At 38.5% G+C, this 19,211-nt stretch overlaps 3 protein-coding genes, 1 long non-coding RNA gene and 1 pseudogene across 4 annotated transcripts in view; 3 read left to right on the forward strand and 2 right to left on the reverse strand.

The window, feature by feature from the left end:
• Positions 1-19,211, forward strand: part of LOC143906733 (uncharacterized) — a 140,655-nt gene that overhangs the window by 52,433 nt on the left and 69,011 nt on the right. The window lies entirely within an intron of this gene.
• LOC143906730 (uncharacterized) lies at positions 377-1,464 on the reverse strand. The gene is made up of 3 exons (XR_013259629.1): positions 1,347-1,464; positions 1,183-1,256; positions 377-1,110 (listed from the first exon to the last, which is right to left on the reverse strand). It is a non-coding gene; the product is annotated as an uncharacterized LOC143906730 (long non-coding RNA).
• Positions 4,926-6,249, reverse strand: LOC143906729 (uncharacterized). The gene is made up of 2 exons (XM_077422973.1): positions 5,711-6,249; positions 4,926-5,590 (listed from the first exon to the last, which is right to left on the reverse strand). The coding sequence occupies exons 1-2, from the start codon at positions 6,154-6,156 to the stop codon at positions 5,461-5,463; spliced, it is 576 nt and encodes a 191-aa protein (XP_077279099.1). The 5' UTR covers positions 6,157-6,249; the 3' UTR covers positions 4,926-5,460.
• Positions 12,994-14,196, forward strand: LOC143906717 (uncharacterized). The gene has a single exon (XM_077422961.1). The coding sequence runs from the start codon at positions 12,994-12,996 to the stop codon at positions 14,194-14,196; it is 1,203 nt and encodes a 400-aa protein (XP_077279087.1).
• Positions 14,381-16,011, forward strand: LOC143906718 (uncharacterized; annotated as a pseudogene).

The raw sequence follows: 19,211 nt of genomic DNA on the forward strand, positions 1-19,211 counted from the left end.
AAGTAATAATTCTGCTTTCCAAGACATTGCTGCTACTTCTACACACACGCATACAAGAATAGCTGCAGATATTCGAAACAAATTCACTGAGTATTTTTATGAAGAAGGAGCCGTTCCATGGCAATTTTCACGAATATATCAGTAAAAAAAATAAATAAGACTTTAATATATACATATATATAATAAAAAAATTATTTTATATTTAATTAACAATAAAACTTATTAAAAATGTACTATTAAGCGTAAATGTAATTAATTATTAAATTGTATAAGCAATATAGGATTAATACTTTTTCTAAGTTTATTTAAGAAATCCAAATGATTAATGAAATATACTTTATTAAATAAATGAAATCCACTAGTTATAAATATTTTACATTATATATCTTTATAATATGTAACATAGTAATTAATCTAGACTTTTTGAACATAATATAAAAAATAATACTTTGGTGTAAGCTATTCTTACACTACCCTGCATTGTTTGCATGAAAAAGTAACAAAAGAGGATAATAATAGAAAAATACTTTGGTGTAAGCTATTCTTACAATAACCTGCATTGTTTGCATAATGTTCATTTCTACCAATGTAGATTAATTTTAATCTCGGTTTAACTTACTTTCTATCTTTATCTAACTCTTAAAATTAGAAAAAGATGAAAGGTAAATTAAACCGAGATTAAAGTTAATCTACATTGATAGAAATAGACATAAGAGTCATAGAAGATAATAATAATGAAAAAAAACTTTGGTACTAGTAATTAATCTAGACTTAAAAAAAAAAATAAAAAAAATAAAATACTTTAGTGTAAGCAATTATTACACTACCCTGCATTGTTTGCATGAAAAAGTCACAAAAGATGAGAAAGACGTGATATTTTTTCTCTGAAGAAAGACATTATTTCAAATATAAGGTTGTTTCTTTCTTTCTCTGGGAGCTTCCGAATTTGTGTACCCATTATTAGGAATAGACCATCTACTTCATCTTGCTTTACTAAAGGTGGTAACGCTGGTAATTTAATAGGCTCGGAGATAGCGTTCATTGTTGTAATTGCATCTGCAATTTTGTTGATTGCAACACTTGATTCTGTGCTTTCTGATGACAGGTTTGCTAGCAATACAAAATAAGTGATAATTTTTTATATTTTCACAAGGATAAATATTAAAAACACGAAATACTTACAAGATCGATTTTTCTTTGGAATCGGTGGAATATTTTCTTCATTTTCCTCATCGTTAGAAAGATTTGAAGTTGTTCTTTAATAATATAATTATATCAGTTAAAACATTAATGAAAGCTATATAATGTTAATTCAAAGTTGAATTAATTTTAAAACAATGCAATACTTTTTTCTTAAAGATACATCGCGCAAAAAATCCAACTGATCAAAATGTTTCCATTTTCGCTTTGTAGTAGGTCATCCTGATCCACTAGGTAATTTTTCTTCCGCCAGTTTACAATAATAAGTATCTCGTAATATCTTCCATTTTTTTGCAGCTTCTTTTGGACTCAAACGTCCTATAAAAATAAATAAAATATATTAGCAAAACAGCTAATTATTTTCATCCAAAGGGTTTAAACATTTATATTCACAGGTTATTCAATATCACATATTTGTAATACCTTGCAGAGCTTCCGAAACCGCTTTCCATGCTTCACCAGTTATTGCTCTATTACGTTGTATTAAAGGTAGATTATAATTGTATAATGCTTCCCATTTTGAAACCTCTTCTATAAGCAATTCTTCTAATTCCGTTGAATCAGAAGAATTATTGACTGAAGAAGGTTCTTCAACCGCACCATGTTCACCTGTATTTTTTTCTGGATGACTCGATCAAGTACAATGGCTCATCAAGTACAATGCTTTCTACACCATTATACATAGCACTTCGTCGCATTATTAACCCATTATCTATATAAAAAAATCATCACATACATTATATACACAGTTATATCATTTATTTTTATCATTTTTCAAGAATCTACAGTCTACAGCACACATTATTATCATTTATATTTACCGCATACTGGATAAAAATATCTGTTTCCATCAGTGAAGTAACGTTTATATCCTTCCAAGCATTTATGATTTGAAATTAATGATTCTTTTCTTCACAAATTCCACAAGTATTAACACGTTTTATCTAACAGAAAAATAAATTAATAGTCAACGCATTTATATTATATTGTTTATACATGTGCAATTTTTCATTAAACGATTTAAAAAGCAGAAAAGTAATACTACCAAAATTTCTTTATTTAGAGAATAAATTATAAATTTCTAAATTATAAGATTACTTTTATAATAACCAAGCTTAAAAAAATTATAATAATTGCGGTTTATCAATTACGTTTGTGATATTGACAAATTGAGGTTATGACTTTTGCTTACATTACAATTAATTATTCATAAACATTTTCTATACCTCATTGAACGCCATTCTCTCAATTATACATTAATTCCTTAACATTTGTTGCAAACACTACACCAAGTACGTATGTAAATATTGCTTGCTTTCCTGACTTTGACTTCGAGCGACTGGGCCGACTGGACGGAATCCAGCTTTGCTGCTCTTTGTTCGTTTGGCTGAACTTCAAAACAGAAGAACGAGATGCGGTAAAATGTATTTTGCGCCGGAAGTGTGTCATGTTATAAAAAATTTTCAACCAATCACAGCGAACTGCTGCGGCTGCACACTGCGCATGAAATGGTACCTTTACGGTTGAGTGTTGGAAACCAACCAATCAGAACAAAGCAGTTCGACGGCTAGGTTGCAGGTTATAATTTAGACGTGAGCCTATTTTTTAACCTTGCGATTGCAACTGTATAGGCTGCGAGAATCCGACTGTACATATTCGTGTGGCGGGTTAGTTATTGTATACTATATAGCTGTAATTCTTCTTATCTGTATCAAAATGCCTCCCAAAAGAGATATATGGACTAATGAGGCCGAGCAATTACTAATAGATTTAGTGAAAGTAAGAACAATTTTATGGGATGTCACGCAGATTAATTATCGTAGAAATGATTTAAAAGAAATACAATGGGAAGAGATTAGCCAAAGAATGGGTGCACCATATACAAGTAAGTAAAATTTTTCTAATTTTTGACATGTATTATCAGCTAGATATTAGTATTAGCTTGCGTAATTATAATTCACATAACGACGCATATTAAATAACATTTATTAGTAATAGAATAGGTAAAAATTTCAAATTTCTCTTTAAGCATCTTGGAATTGTAATGTATAATTGATTTATGTCTTTTACCATTTAGCAAATAATATGCAAAAACATATTTTATATTATTTTTTGTTTTTCTCATAGCTGAACATGTGAAAAAACGGTGGAACAATATGAGGGGCACATTTCTTGACAATGATAGAAAAGTACGAGACTCAAAGAGAAGTGGTAGTGGCGTTGAAGAAATTTTTAAGCCAAGATGGCCTCTTTACACAAAGCTTCAATTTTTAAAAAAGACAATGTCCAGTGCACAAAGTACATCTAATTTATCACCATATGTACCTATAGTACCACATCTATCACCTCAGTCTCAATCTCAGAATGAAAAAGATTGCCAGGATTCCAGTGATAGTGTTCGGAGTTCAAATGTTCCATCTCTGGAAATACCTTGTGATACTGAAGATACAGCAATGCAAATTTATTTTGATGCAACTTCGAAGGTATTATGTTAGTTATAATTTATAAGTTAGTTATTAAATTATAAGTTACTCATTTATTTAATATAACACAACTAAATTGATCATTATTTTTTGTTTTTGAATCTTTTAGACATTAACATCAACCCTTGAAGACAGCCAAATATATACCGTTTCTTCGCAGAACTCTTCTGAATTACAAGAAGTTATTCCAAGTCACAATACGTCATCTATGTCAGAATCTTCAACTATTTCCTTATTAACTTCTCAACCTCTTTTAATTAAAACGCCTGAAAATCTTGCTTCTGCCCATGTTGTGAGTGGAAGGAAACACACAGGAGATGAACCACTTTATACGAAAAGAAGGGCATGTAAGAAGCAAAAAAGTGGTTTAACTATGGAAGAAGCTGTTGATGCAATCAAACAGATGACCTCACAGCCAATACTTCTTCCTCAGTCTTCTGATCGATCTGCTCAGGATGCTATTGATCATTTTACAGCTTACGTAGGAGCTAAATTGAGGGAAATGTCTCCTCAACGTAGAAAACTCTTGGAGCAAGAAATAATGAAAGTGCTATTTACTGCTAGTTAAGACAACAAACACAACAAAAAACAAAACATTTTATTTTTTATATTTTTAGTTTAAACGATTTATTAAATATTATATCACATATATCTCAAACTGGAATACTAATTTTTTTATTTGAAAAGTCTATGATCTCAACATAAATTCTATACTTAAAATATTAACATTTGCTATAAATTTTGTTACGGTTACATATAATTTTATACTACGTACATATTCTTGTAATAAATATTCTTCAGTTTTTTAGTTTAACAATTTTTTATATTTATATTTAGATAAATTGAGAGTAACTGTGATGACAATTAAGATAAATTTTCTATAGTAGTATATGCATGTATTATTAGTACTAATGTGGTAAACCTAGTGCGTCGTCTAATTTACATTTTTTATTTAGAAATAAACTAAGTATTTTTACTGTGCAATTTTCAAGCACTTATGATAACTTAACGAATTTTGACAAGTATAGTGATACCAAATGATCAAATAAAAGTATTTTTTTGTTTTCTATTAGTCATATAATGCATATTTAATTGTGGATTATTAATTATTCATTTTAAGGGTTCAATCAATAAGATAAGCAAGTATTAATTTTTCTAATAACATTTCATCGCAATATTAATAAAACATTGTTTATTTTATAATTATCATTTAATCCATAAGATATACTTTTTTATTTTGTGTTAAGTTAAAAGAAATAGGACGTATATGCAAAAATTCTTTATTTTATTTATTTTATAATAGTACATATAGAATTTCCGTAAATTGTCATTGACAATCTGTCAGCTTTACATATAAAAGGTGTTTAGGTTTAGGTATGATCTAAGTAACAATAAAAAGATGTTATGTACAGCAAACATTATTTTTTTTTATTATAGCTCTTTGTTTCTTTTCTTGCCTTGAGTTTTAATATATTGTATAAAAATTTCTTTTTTTCTTGTAAATTTTCTGTATATTTATTATGCGTTTTGACCGAGTACCATTCTCTCTTGCCACGGTACAGCCCCAGGTCCATTAAAATATGCACTCCAAGTGTTTCGAAGAACGCAGGCATCAGTTGCATGGCGGTTTCCACCTTGATGGCACAATTGTGCTAAGCCATTTGCTGATTCTTGTCTCCATTCACCAAGTCTCATGTGACCCGTTAAAACATTTTCTTCATCGAGGAATTCTGTTGGGGTATACATGGCACAACCTGTAGATTGACTACGTAACATATTATGGAGACAGCAGCATTGTGATTCGAATTGCTTCATCAGGATCGTATCTCATAGCTGTCCGAAAAATCTGAAACCTTGCACCTAGCACACCAAATGCATTTTCTGAACAACGTCTGGCACGTGACAGTCTATCAAAATAATGTAGCACATAATTATATTGACATCTCTGATTAACATTAATATCTATAATGTGTCAATTTTCGTCCAATTCATAACTGGAATTCATAATATGAAGATTTAGATCATACCTGTAATTAAAAATTCTCCTGTCTAACCAATTGCGACATTGATCTTTTGGATATGGAATAAGTAATTTTGTTGTCAGAGGAAAAATCTCATCACCAACCAATACATATGGAAAATTGGTGACACATCCAGGAAGTGGAGATGGTTGAGGCAAAGGAAAATTATTGCTGTACAAATGAGATTTCAGGCTACATTTATTCCATATGTAGGAATCACTCATTCTCCCATTGGTGCCTAGATCAATGTATATAAATCTCAATTGTGCATCGACGACAGCCAATAATACAATACTATAAAAATCTTTATAATTGTAATAGGCTAATCCTGATGAAAGAGGAGGATCTATTCGCACATGTTTCCCATCCATTGCACCGATGCAATGATGAAAATTCCATCTCTGTCCAAAATCGTTCGCAACAATATTCCATTCTTCTGCAGATGTTGGCATTCGGAGAAATTTATCTTTTAAAATACTGATCAATGCTGCACATACTTCTCTTATTATTGACGATATTGTGCTTTGACCAATTCTGAACTGTAGGCTAAGTGATTCCTGTGATTCTCCTGCAAATTAAAACATAATTAATTATTTCACAAAAGAAATATGTATTATATTGTACTTGCACAAGATATCATACCAGTAGCCAAATGACGCAAGGTCACAAAGAGCCTCTCAGCAGGAGGTATACTTTCCCTTAAATGTGTTGTCTTCTTTTCAATAAAAGGTGCAATTCTTTCAAGAAGATATTGAAAGACATCAATGTTCATTCGCAGACATCTGTAAATATGATTCAAGTTATTATTGTTTTTAAGTTAAACTAATCTTTGTGTTTATTTTTTTAAGATTATTTAATATATTTGTATATATTTTAATTAATTACACAATAAACTCTTACCTACGAAATCGATTTGGATCTTCAAGCGCAAGTTCCAGAAATAGGTTATGATGCATACCACGATGCTTTCTTCGCAACAAATACGGCTTGGTCCACACAGAACGACTATATACTTTTTTATCAGCTAATGCAAGAAGCAACAGACACGCAGATGCAATTCTGCGTTTTCGCTCCAAGATAATTAGTTCACTAATTTGTGACATTGTTAGGTTAGTTTTCAACACTCAACCGTAGTAATCTTAACCGCAACCGAGCCCGCAACCCGTATAACCTGCAACCTAACCGGCGAACTGCTTCGTTCTGATTGGTTGATTTCCAACACTCAACCGTAACCTCAACCGCAACCGAGCCTGCAACCCGTAGTGTGATTCGGCCTTTAATGAACCGTTGCTTCTCTTCACTCGACGCCTTTCGATAGTCGTTTTTGCTGAACCGTTTGTCCATTGTTGTTGTTGTTGTTGTTGTTATTGTTCGTTGTCGCGTCCGATTCAACGGTACTCGAATGGCGAAGCTTGTTTATCGCAGTCCGTAACGCTTGCAGATCCTTCTCGAACGCAGTCAGCTTCTCGTCTGATTCTTTTCGTTGATTGTTCAACATTTTAAAGAATTGATCAACGTACAGTTTGTTAACCGCGTCACCGTCAGTCTCAGGTTGCGCTACGCGACAAATCTTGCGCAACTTTGCGTCAAAGTCCGTGGCGGCGCGACACAGAGCGTTATTGCGCACAAAATTTCTCATTAATCCGCTCCATCGATGGTACGAAATGGCGTTCGTCGCGTCTCCGCTGTGCTCGAACAATCCAAATTTGTTGATCGGCATTTCAACGCTGATTGAACGGATCGCCGTCGCATGGTTTAATTTAAATAAGCCCGGCTTCGCGAAGTTCCTCGATGATCGACATGATCTCGTTGTCGTGGGCATTGTTGCCAGCTTGACGCGAAGCGTCGAGCAATTGCAGACGATCCACCAGCTCGTTGGGGTCGTCCCAGTGCACGTAGTCGATCTTATTGTCGGTTAGCGTCATCGCGCGAGGCATGGATAATCCCTTTCCGGATTTTTTCTTCTTGGATTCGGTAGACATCAACGGTGAGATTATAAATCGATACTTGAATCCCACGTTGCCCTTTAGTCGCCCGAGAGGCTTGTATTTATGAGCACTCGTTGCCAACAATATACTCCTGTACTTGATCTTATTGTCCTCCGTGTAGATCGCGTCATCGGGTATTTTTTTGAAGATCAACTCGTAAATACCAGGTGTGCCGGCGTATCGTACGCCGTCGATATAAATGTTATCCGCTTTGTCCACGTCAAAACTTTTATTACCGAGCATCAATTTATTATTGCCGAGATAAACGCCGTACGCTATGTCCATCGATGGACAGGGGCCCAAAACATCTGCGATGTAAATTCGATTCAGTGGACCCAAGTGATCTTCCAACGATTCTATAAACCATTTTCGACCCTCCGACGTTTGCAACCGATTATGAACGGTCGTCCTGATCGAGTCGTCCGTGGTTTCGAAAACATTCGCGGTTTCAAGAAATTCGGGACTTGTACGTTGCACGGTTCGCGTCGGTGTAGAGGTTATCGGTGTAGAGGTTATCGGTTGTTTCGATTGATCAGATTTACACGGTGTCGATGACAGATCCGGCCAGGAGTCAGTTTCTTCTTTCTCTTCGGTGTAGCATCCTCCTCCTCCCCGCGTTGTTGAACGGATAGCGGTTCGATTTTCGCGTCAGCGTCGCTCTCCGTCGGCTCCTCTTTTTTCACCGCGGTCAAGTTCGAGTTGTCAACGATCTTTTTCAACGGCCCGATGAGGGGTTTAAAGTGCGTGTCCAACTCAATGTCCTTTTCGATCTTACCGGTCTTCAAAGCGCGAAGTTTCTTGCGAATCGAATTACTCGTCTTTGCAATATCTTTTACAACCTTCTCGCGAATCGTCTCGCCCCCGTCGATCGCAGCCATCGCGGAACAAAAAAAGGCAGAGTGTCGATCTCTCTCTGTAATAACGCTAATGTTTCACCTTCGACAACGTATCGGCAACGACTGACCGCTTTTGCGGTATCGCGAACACGTTAAATCCTTTTCTGTATCGCCCGTTTGAAAGCGCGCTGTCCTCGTCTATCACTACGAATCCATACTTACATTGCCAACAATCGTGGCACAACGAGCAAAATTCATCGTACGACATGTCGGTATTCACGTGATCGTTGTACACGTGTTTCAAATTGGTACCATCCTGTTTGAACAGGATCAGCAGATTCGCGTTGTCCCGTATCAGATGTTTAGGTATTCTCGCATACGTCTGACAGAGATAGAAGGAGTCGACGCTCGAGTGCCTGCCCATTGAGAAATACTCTCTCACAACGTCTTGCTTATCGCACGCCACGTCATCGAAGACGAAGATCGAGTTTGGACGTGCGTCGCTCGGTGGAATGACGTCACTGTTATTGGAGAACGTAAAATAACCGATTTCGTCGATCGATGTCAACAAATTCTCCAAATATCGATATTTCGGCTGTTGCAGCGATTTCGAGTACACGTACACGTTTTCGAAACGTACACCGTGCGGACTTTCCAGCAAACTAATCAGAACGTTGGTTTTACCGCAATTCGAAGGGCCGCAAATGATCGCGCGTATAGTAGTCGGTAACATCGTACCGTGCTTGCGTTTCTCCACGTTGCCTCCCATCGACCGTGATCTGTCGTCGCAATTCGTCACGCGAATCGCCAACGGTTGTCGCACGAATCTCATTTCTTTCCACACTGCCGACTTTCTGGCTGACTCGAACGCCTATTTATAGGCGAGCGGAACCGCGAATCGCTCAGTAGCAAAAATGTTTGTCCTACTGTCGAGACCTTCCGATATTCGCGACTTGAGCGCCGAACAGCTGCAATTTGTGCCGAAAGCCGTTCTGCTGCAAACGTGCGGCGATCACGTCCACTACGTGTGGGACAAGCTTCCGGAACATTTAAAGGCGGATTTGGAGGTTCAGACATATCGTCGCTGTTACGAACATTACAATCGACCGTGGCAGCGAACGCACATCGACGGTCCCGCGCCAATGATAAAGGATTGCGGCGAATGTCAACGAAAAAAAATGGCGGAGGCCTGTTAAATCGCGCGATAAACGCACTTCCGTTCGAATTACACATTCCCAGCTATCAATTTTGCGGTCCGGGAACTCGTTTACAAGAACGATTGGCGAGAGGCGATCAAGGTATTAATCCATTGGACGCGGCGTGTCGCGAGCACGACATAGCCTATTCGCGTAACCGCGATCTCACCGAGAGACACGCGGCGGACGAGATACTCGCTGCGGAAGCGCGAAAACGCATTACCGCGAGAGATTCGACTCTCGGAGAGAGAGCTGCCGCTACAGCCGTCTGGGCGACCATGAAGGCTAAGACGAAGCTTGGAATGGGTTTGAAAACGAAAAAATCGAAAACTGCGAAGAAAAAAAATCTAATGAAAAAACGGATACTTCCGACAGCGAAACGAGGCGGCGTATTGCCGATTCTACCGTTGTTGGGAGTTCTCGGTTCTCTGGCCGGCGGAGCGGCGGCAGTCGTAAAAGCCGTGAACGATAACAAAGCCGCGCGGCGTCAGCTGGAAGAGATGCAACGTCACAATCGCGCCGCGGAAGGTCGCGGACTTTATCTCGCTCCGTACAAATACGGACAAGGGCTGTATCTCGGCCCGCACAAACGCGGGCGAGGAGTAGCGTCAAAAAATAAAAAAAAAACGTCAAAAAAACGTTAAATATGCCCGCGGGTATTACGACTAACGTACAATTGAATCAACTGGCAAGGCGTTTGCGCGTACCGTTCTTCAGAGGTGTCTTCATGCGTGATTCGTTACCGATCGGCGGTGTACGTCGAAACGAGAGTGGTATTGTGAATTTGGACGACGCAGCGGGTCCCGGTACTCATTGGGTAGCGTAAGGTAAACGGCCCAGTTATAGGCACCTTTATAGCAGCGGCCCTGATTTTCTATTATTTACGAACGCGATATATTGTTAAACCCCAAACAAACTATTTTAACACGTGCATTAAAGCTTTCTGAGTAAGATTCACCTATATTTTTAGTTAAATCATTCAGTTCTAATAAATAAATAATTATTTTTATAATGCTCGTTACTGCCGGCGTTTTTGGCACTATCGAAGTGCTCTGCCGCACTTTATGGCACCAACGGGCCCAATTTTCGGCACTTCGAGACGTCACAGTTACTTAAATTGTCCTGCGTATAATTTTAGCTGTAATAATCAATGTTTAATTACTAATTAGCTCTCTTGTAGGTATTATATTTTGTCAACCTCTATGCAAAAACTACATATAATATAAGATATATGAGATAAATTAGCTACCTTCGAAGAGTCCAAAGTCTCCATCACTTTTTTCTCTATCTGTGCTTACTCTGTTACAACAGATTTTTTATATATTACATTAAAATACAAAAAATAAGACAGGTGAAAATAAAACACAGAAAACAAACTTTATCTGTAGCGTAAAAAAAGTGTCAAAATGTGTTGAATAATTAATAAATTTCAAACAAATTTCATAAAAATTCATTAGAATTGATTTTTTCATAAAAAATGTTTTTTATCATAAATTTTCGAGTTACAAGTATCAATAAATCTACCTCAATTTCTAGAATAATAAAGCAAAATTAAAGATGCAACATATTACAAACTCTGTGCCAAAAAGTGAAACATAACCTTCATTACGTGACGCACTTCTTGGCATCGGGAATTTAAGGGAAAAACTAACATACAGATAAACTATTACTTATCTAATCGATAATGTGATTCGTGCTGAACATGTTCATATAACCATTATGACGTTTTAATACTTACATAATACTAAAAATCAGCAGTTTGACGTTCGCTACCACTAAGGTGTGTCACCTAGGAATGCCCTTCGGGAGCCACTGAAACGCGCGAGTCGCCCCATTCACTGTCGGTAATTTAAGTACGAAACATTTAAAAAAAAAGTGTTTATGCAATAATCAACAGTAAAAAACGCTCTTTAATTTGCTTGTAATTTTTTTAATATTTGACGAAAACTTTATTTATTACAAATATAAATGTACCGTCGGTGCCGGAAACTAGGACAGTGCCTGTAACTGGGCCGTTTACCTTACGCGAAGAGGGAAGATCGAGTCGTATATTTCGACAGTTTCGGCAATCTTCGACCACCGAAAGAACTGGTGCAATATTTCGGGCCGAGCGTGACGAAGATCGAGTACAATTGCACGTCTTATCAGCGATACGATCAGAACATCTGTGGACAATTGTGCCTGCAATTTCTCCGGACGATCGACGCTAATTTAAAGCCTGACGGTGCGCTGTGGTGACTCAGTATTCGTTAACGGTTTCCACCGACATGTCTATAACGTTCACGCTGACGGGGAAGAGCAGCATCCTCGCGGAGCACTATTTTCCCGCAGTGGATCTGAGCGACGGTGACTACGAACTCGGTCTATCGTGCTTTGAGACTTATCACACGATTCCGAACGTGAATTCTTCGAACAATAAATTTTATTTCGACGAGGATGACACGGAAATTACGATTCCCGAGGGATCGTACGAGATACGAGCCATAAATGAGTTTTTGAAACGCGAAATTTCACGAAAACGCCCGCGACGCGTAAATCGTTCCAACGATGATTGTACGTCGGTCGCGAATATCGCGCGAGAGGCGACCATTCGCGCAAACAGCTACGAAGACGAGGCCGCGGAATACCCGATAGTGCTCCGCGCAAATTACAATACGATGAAGAGCGAGATCAAGTGCGCTTTCAGAGTGAACTTTAACAAACCGAACAACGTCGGATTGCTGCTGGGATTCTCGTCGAAGCGTATATTGCAGCCGAGACAGTGGCACGAGTCGGACGCGTCGATTAATATTATCAACGTAAACATTATCCGCGTGGAGTGTAACGTAACCGCGGGTGCGTACAGCAACGGCAAACGCGTTCACACGATACACGAATTTTCACCGAGCGTACCACCGGGATATAAGATATCGGAAACGCCGGCGCAGATCATTTATCTGCCGATCATCGCGCGAAGCGTTACGGATCTAACGATACGCGTCACGGATCAAGACGGACGATTGCTCGATTTTCGAGGAGAAGAGATCACCGTCAGATTGCACGTACGACGGCTACAGCGATAACGTGCGACGTGTGACATGCTCGTGTTGAACGACTCGGAGCACGCGACAAATAAGAATATCTTTACGACTGCGACGATCGACAATATCATCAAATCGACATTCGGTAGCGTTAAAACTGAGACGAAAACAGAAACGAGAAAGAAGCTCAACGCATCGAACGTTAAATTTTTACAATTTCTGGGATTCGCGGTACGAAACATCTGAACGATGACTGAAATTCTTAACATCGGAGGCGAGCCGGTCTTTGACGATCGCATCGTCAAGATCGAGACTCACACGTACCACCCGTACGCCAACACAACGTTCGAGTATAGCGACGAGATACGAATACCCATACAACAGCAGGATCTGTATACGTTGCCGTGCGAAAGTTTTCTCCACGTCGAAGGAACATTGACGGTGACCAGAGCAGCTGGTCAAGCCGATAACGTGGTATTGGGTACTAATTGCGTCGCGTTCATGTTTGACGAGATTCGATACGAGCTCGACGGTATGGAGATTGATCGTTGCAGAAACGTAGGAATAACCAGCACGCTCAAGAACTACGTTACGGTTTCGTCCGACAGAAGCGTGATCCTGCGAAACGCGGGCTGGGAACCACATAATAACCCGAATGGATATTTTAATTTCTGCGTACCGCTCAACTTGTTACTGGGATTTTGCGAGGATTACAAACGTGTGGTGATCAACGCTCGTCACGAATTGATCTTGATACGAGCGCGCAACGACAACAATTCCCTGGTGGGAAGTCTCGCGTTGGAGCCTACTATCAAAATACTCAAGATACAATGGCGAATGCCTCACGTGGTATTGAACAAGATCAACAAGCTGTCGATGCTGCGCATTTTGGAAGACGGACGATATTTAAGTATGGGTTTCCGTTCGTGGGATCTGTACGAGTATCCCCTGTTGCAGAACACGACCAAGCATTCGTGGGCCATTAAGACCGCGACCCAGCTCGAGAAACCGCGATACGTCGTCTTCGCTCTGCAGACGGGTTGGAAGAACGTCATGTCCGCCGACACAAGCCGATTCGACGACTGCAACTTGACCAACGTAAAACTCTATCTAAACTCGGAAGTTTATCCGTACGACGATCTGAATTTGGACTTTGGTAAACATAGATGGGCGATTCTGTACGATATGTACGCTCGTTTCTGCAAGGGATACTACGGATACAAATATCTCGAGCCGAGTCTCACCGTTTCGACTTTTCTACGTAACGGTCCGTTTGTGATCATCGATTGCTCTCGCCAAAACGAATCCGTCAAAAACGCTACCGTAGATGTTAGACTAGAATTCGACTGCATGGAGAACGTACCGCCGAATACTTCCGCGTACTGTCTCATCATACACGACCGCGTGATTGAGTACAACCCGTTGACGAACGTGGTGCGCAAAATAGTCTGAATGTTCGCGGCAACGTTGACGTAAATATTTTCTCTCTCTTTCCATCAATCTCCGATACAATTATTGAAAGGAGTAAGGGAGGGGGAAGTATAAATCAGAGTGTCGCGAGACGGTTTGCAGAGTTGCGCGTCATTCCTCTCGAATGACGCATCGACGAGCGAGAGAAAGATAAAGAAATCTCGTCATGTCCGTACCAACGTTCGTGGACCTGCAAGGATTCCTCGTCGGGATGAAATTTGTCGTGAAGGAGGTGGCGGTGCTGAGAAAAGGCTGCGTTCTGACGCATCACATCTTTAATTACCCCATGCCGTGGAATCTCCTCACAAAATCCGACAAATCGTGCGCTACCTGGTTGATTCGCAATCACCATGGATTACGATGGGAAGACGGAAACGTGCCGTACAGTATGGTAAAACACCTGATTACATCGGCCGTGCTTGGTATAGAAGAAGACAAAAAAGAAGACAAAGAAGACGATGACGACGAGATGCCGACTCTTGTGTACGTCAAGGGATGCCAAAAACGAGAATGGCTGGTCGATCTGCTGGAGAATTATGCGCGAAAAAACCTAATCGTCGAGACTCTGGATGCGCATTACGAAGATATCGAATCTTTGAATAAACTAGATGACACCAATACCATGCGATGCGGAAAACATAAAAAGAATTGCGCGTTACAAAATGTAATAAAACTATTTAACTGGTGGTCGCGCGCGACGCCATAAGGATTTGCGATCTTTTTTTAATAAATAAATTATATATAACTTTTTATAATGTTTTATTTCTTACTCCCTTTCCCCTCTCCAATCATCACCGTTAGAGTAGGTTTTACTTCCCCCTCTCTTAAAAAAAATCCACTGCGCAGTTCTATAAACATTATTTCCCCCTCTCCCTTTCCCCCACCACATCATTACTTTGAGAATTGTCGCGTATACTCGATTAATTTTATATGATCAGTCTTGTCGCAATCGTTTGTACTGACGGTCAACTTCTCAGAGTCTAGAGAGCGAAAATGTTCTCCTTTGAAGGATGCAATAGCAGCAACAGCAGCAGTAGCAGCAACAACGGTGCAAAACGCATAATTACCATGAATTATTACGTGCCGATTCACGACGTTGAAACTCAAACGTATGAGAAGAAATGTAATAGGTAAGTTTTGTTTAGGATAAAAAAACATATAAAGCCTACCCCAGTTTTTATATCTTAGCAAATTGTAATACTTACTATAAATAAAACTAATTTCATTTATTTTATACAGCATTTCGTTGGATCGTCGCGCGGTTCGTATACTCAGCAGACGATACGCGCTGACAGCTATGGAATACAAATTCCTCGAAATTGGTATCAACGTGGGTCCACCGAGCTACGTGGAGATCGCCGTTGGAGATCCTCGCCGAGGAAAGGAACTGCTGTTGTCTCTCGAAACGTGGAAGGCACTATACGAGCAACGGCAAAATATTCAGAATTTCTTTCGCAATGACTTCAAAGATATTCATAGTTTTATAAACGTTGGACCGCTAACGGTGAGAGTTTGTACAGTTAATAACATCAAACTCATACGTCTCGAATCTGCAAACGTATGCTTGAGAATGACCGAATCGACGATGCATCGTATGTTCGATCTCGATCGTGCATCGATGCGAGATTCGATCGTTTGATCAAAATACTTGCGACGGTCGATGCAAAGTTTGCGCAGTTCTCCGATATCGCGTCCACTGTGAAGGATCCCAAGGAAGCGTCGAATGTAATATACGCTAGCGATGCGTTCAATATGAATCAGATAGTCGATTGTGAGCTCGCAGCTTTAGTTTTTTAGTATGTAATATATATTATGTAAAAAAGAGTTAAATAAACAGGCTTTTTTTACAACTAAATGAACGATGTAATTTCTTTGCGTGCATGTCCATCCCTACCTATATTTTATCAAATGTTGTTTACGACGAACATGTTCCAACAGGTTCGATGCGTTATCGAGTCGATCATCGTCCCGATGACGTCATTTCTTCCTTTGTTTTTTACGTACTGCGTCGTAAAAAAATAGCGCGAAATTGTTTAGTCTACGAGATAACACCCCCTTTTTCCTAGAAAAATGTTGTTTACGACGAACGTGTCCCGACAGGTTCGATGCGTTATCGGGTCCATCATCGTCCCGATGACGTCATTTCTTCCTTTGTTTTTTTACGTACTGCGTCGTAAAAAATAGCGCGAAATTGTTTAGTCTACGAGATAACACCCCCTTTTTTCCTAGAAAAATGTTGTTTACGACGAACGTGTCCCGACAGGTTCGATGCGTCATCGACAAAAATACACGCTCCTACGCAGTGCGCTATCGAGTTAGTCTTACCCATTGTACGCCGCCTAGCGGCGTCGTTGCGAACGTGCCCCCCCCCGCGACCCGACGGACCCCGCGGCGCAACCGCGGACCTCCACGCGGCCCCCGCGGACCCCCGCGAACCCCCACGCGGACCCGCGGCGCGACCGCGAACGCGAACGCGGACCCCCTCTCTCCGCGCGGACCAGCGGCGCGGACCAGCGGCGCAGGTGAGTCATCCCGGTGACTCATCCCGGTGAGTCATCCCGGTGGTATGTCAAGGTCAACCCCCCTTCCCCCCACCCCGCGAAAAATCCGATATTTTTGTGTAACCCGATACTCCCCTCCCCCTCACCCCCGCGAAATCCAATATCCTTGTGTAACCCGATACCCCGCCCCTCCCCCCACCTTTCACCCCCGCGTTACTCCTTGTAACCTAATACCCCTGTGTAACCCGATACCCCCCCCTCCCCCTCACCCACCGGGGAATCCCGATACCCCCCTCCCTCACCCCCTCACTCCCCCGCGTAATCCGATACCCCTCTCCCTCACCCCCCCTCGGAGCTCCCGAGTTGGAACTCCCTTAGTATAACTACTCTGATTCTCTCTGATTTTTGTTCATGTCCTATTATTCAATTTTATCCTCATCTATTCCCTTAAATTCATATCCTGTCGTCCTAATTTTGTCTCTTTTTGCATTTTGCAGCTATTTTTTCTTATTCTCACTAATTCTCTCTTTCTCGCTCTCTTTCTTCCCCTTCTCTCACTCTTTCCCCCTCTGCTCTCCCCCCTTCTCTCTCTCTTTCTCTTCTGTCTTTTATTTTTCGCTTTTGTTTATATCATGTGTATCTTTGTATTATTCATTAAAGTCTGTGACTATGGCATAAAATAAACCAATCAATCAATCAATCAATCTCTCTCTCTGTCTCCCTCTCTCTCTGTCTCTCTGTCTCCCTCTTTCTCTCTCTCCTTTTTTCTGTCTCTTGGCTCTTTTCTTTCCTTTTTTTCTTTTTTCTTTCGTCTGTTTTTTTTTTAATTTTATGATACCTTAATCATAAATTTAAAAAAATCATATATTATACATAAAACACGCTGTAGCCATCTCCATCATTGATGTAATCATGATTTATAGCATCAGTTTTATCAATTTAAAAATGTAAAGAAACACATTTGCTTTTTCTTGTCATGCGATGAGCCAACGTAAACAAATTTTTTTTTTTAATAAGACGGCTTTTAAAAAAACTTTAAAAAACAAATAAAAAATAAAAAAATTAAATAAAAAAAGCTCTCAAATGTATGAAATAATACTTTTAAGAATTTCTTTCAATTTTTTGAAGTCGGCGCCAAATAAAGATATTTTTAATAGCATTTTTCATTGGCAGTGCGCACTCAGTGCACATTAAAGCCGTTGTATACTAATTTAATCTCTAATATTTAAAGTAAAATGCAAATATTTCGACTCTCTGATAAAAAACCTAATACATATTTTACCAAATAGTATAATAAAGAATATTGAAGATTTCGTGACTTAACCCGTTCATATTAAACATACTTTACGTTGATTTGTGTGTACGACGGCTTTAATGTGCATTGAGTGCGCACCAGTTCTGCAAAAAAAAAAACACTAAATATTACTTTCAATTTTTTGAAGGCAACGTCAAATTGATTTAATAATTATTAATTTGGCGCCGACTTCAAAAAATTGAAAAAATACTTTAAAAATATTATTAATTTGGCGCCGACTTCAAAACATTAAAAGGAATTCTTAAAATTCCTCTCTATTATTTCATACCCTTTTTAAAACTTCTTTATTTTTTTATTTTTTAAATCCTTTTTAGAGCTTTTTTGAAATTCTTTTATAAAAAAATTTTTTTTTCTCAATTCATACTTCTTTAGTGCGTTATTCAATTGATACGAATCAAAAATAATAATTTATTATTTGCTTGTAATTAATGTAATTATTAAGTATGCATAATTTCCTTACTGTTCCGTACCCTGATGTTCTACGCGATGTTTTATGTACTAAAACTTTCCGGAACAACGATTGCTCTACAGTGAAAACCGCATTCATACAGTAGTTTCAGAAAAAATCATACACATATCCACGTACATCATACTCGCCGAATTGAGAACCTCCTTTTTGAAGTTGGTTAAAAATGAATTATATTTAATTTTTTATCATGAAATATTAAATTTTACACGTGACTGTTATGTCACATAGAAATTGATATATAAATCTATTTAAAAGAATTGAAGAAACAATTAAAATTTTAAAAATTGCTCAAAAATTTAAAAAAATTAGAACTGAGTTCAAAAAAACTAAAAAGTAAGAAAAAATTAAAAAAAAATAAAAAAGTTTTATTTTGTTTTACTTTTTAGAGCTTTTTTGAAGTTGGTTCTATAAAAAAAATTTTTTTATTTTATATTTTTTTAGTGCTTTTCATTTATTTAATATAATTAAAAAATAAAATATATAATCTTTTTCAAATATTATATATCTTTCTTCTTCTTTCTGCACTTTTTCAATCTGTATCTCCAATATTTTTGCAATATTTTGACCATACAGAATAATTCCATCTGTTTTTGTTACATATAAAATTTTATTGCATTGTCTCGTATATTCTCCTTTGGTTTTAGTCTGTGTAATTCCTTACATGTGTCGTAATTATTCCACCTTTAGTCATTCCTCTTATAGTTTTAAAAAT

This window comes from Temnothorax americanus, unplaced genomic scaffold (genome assembly GCF_048541705.1).
Source record: "Temnothorax americanus isolate GAGA-0224 unplaced genomic scaffold, ASM4854170v1 Scaffold75, whole genome shotgun sequence".
NCBI lineage: Eukaryota > Metazoa > Arthropoda > Insecta > Hymenoptera > Formicidae > Temnothorax > Temnothorax americanus.

Excerpts from the sequence above, each read along its gene's own strand:
- LOC143906729 (XM_077422973.1), bottom strand. The coding sequence starts at position 6,156 with ATGCCAACATCTGCAGAAGAATGGAATATTGTTGCGAACGATTTTGGA. Across the intron at positions 5,591-5,710 it reads AGGAGAATTTTTAATTACAG|ACTGTCACGTGCCAGACGTT; the intron begins GTATGATCTAAA and ends TTATTTTGATAG.
- LOC143906717 (XM_077422961.1), top strand. The coding sequence starts at position 12,994 with ATGACTGAAATTCTTAACATCGGAGGCGAGCCGGTCTTTGACGATCGC.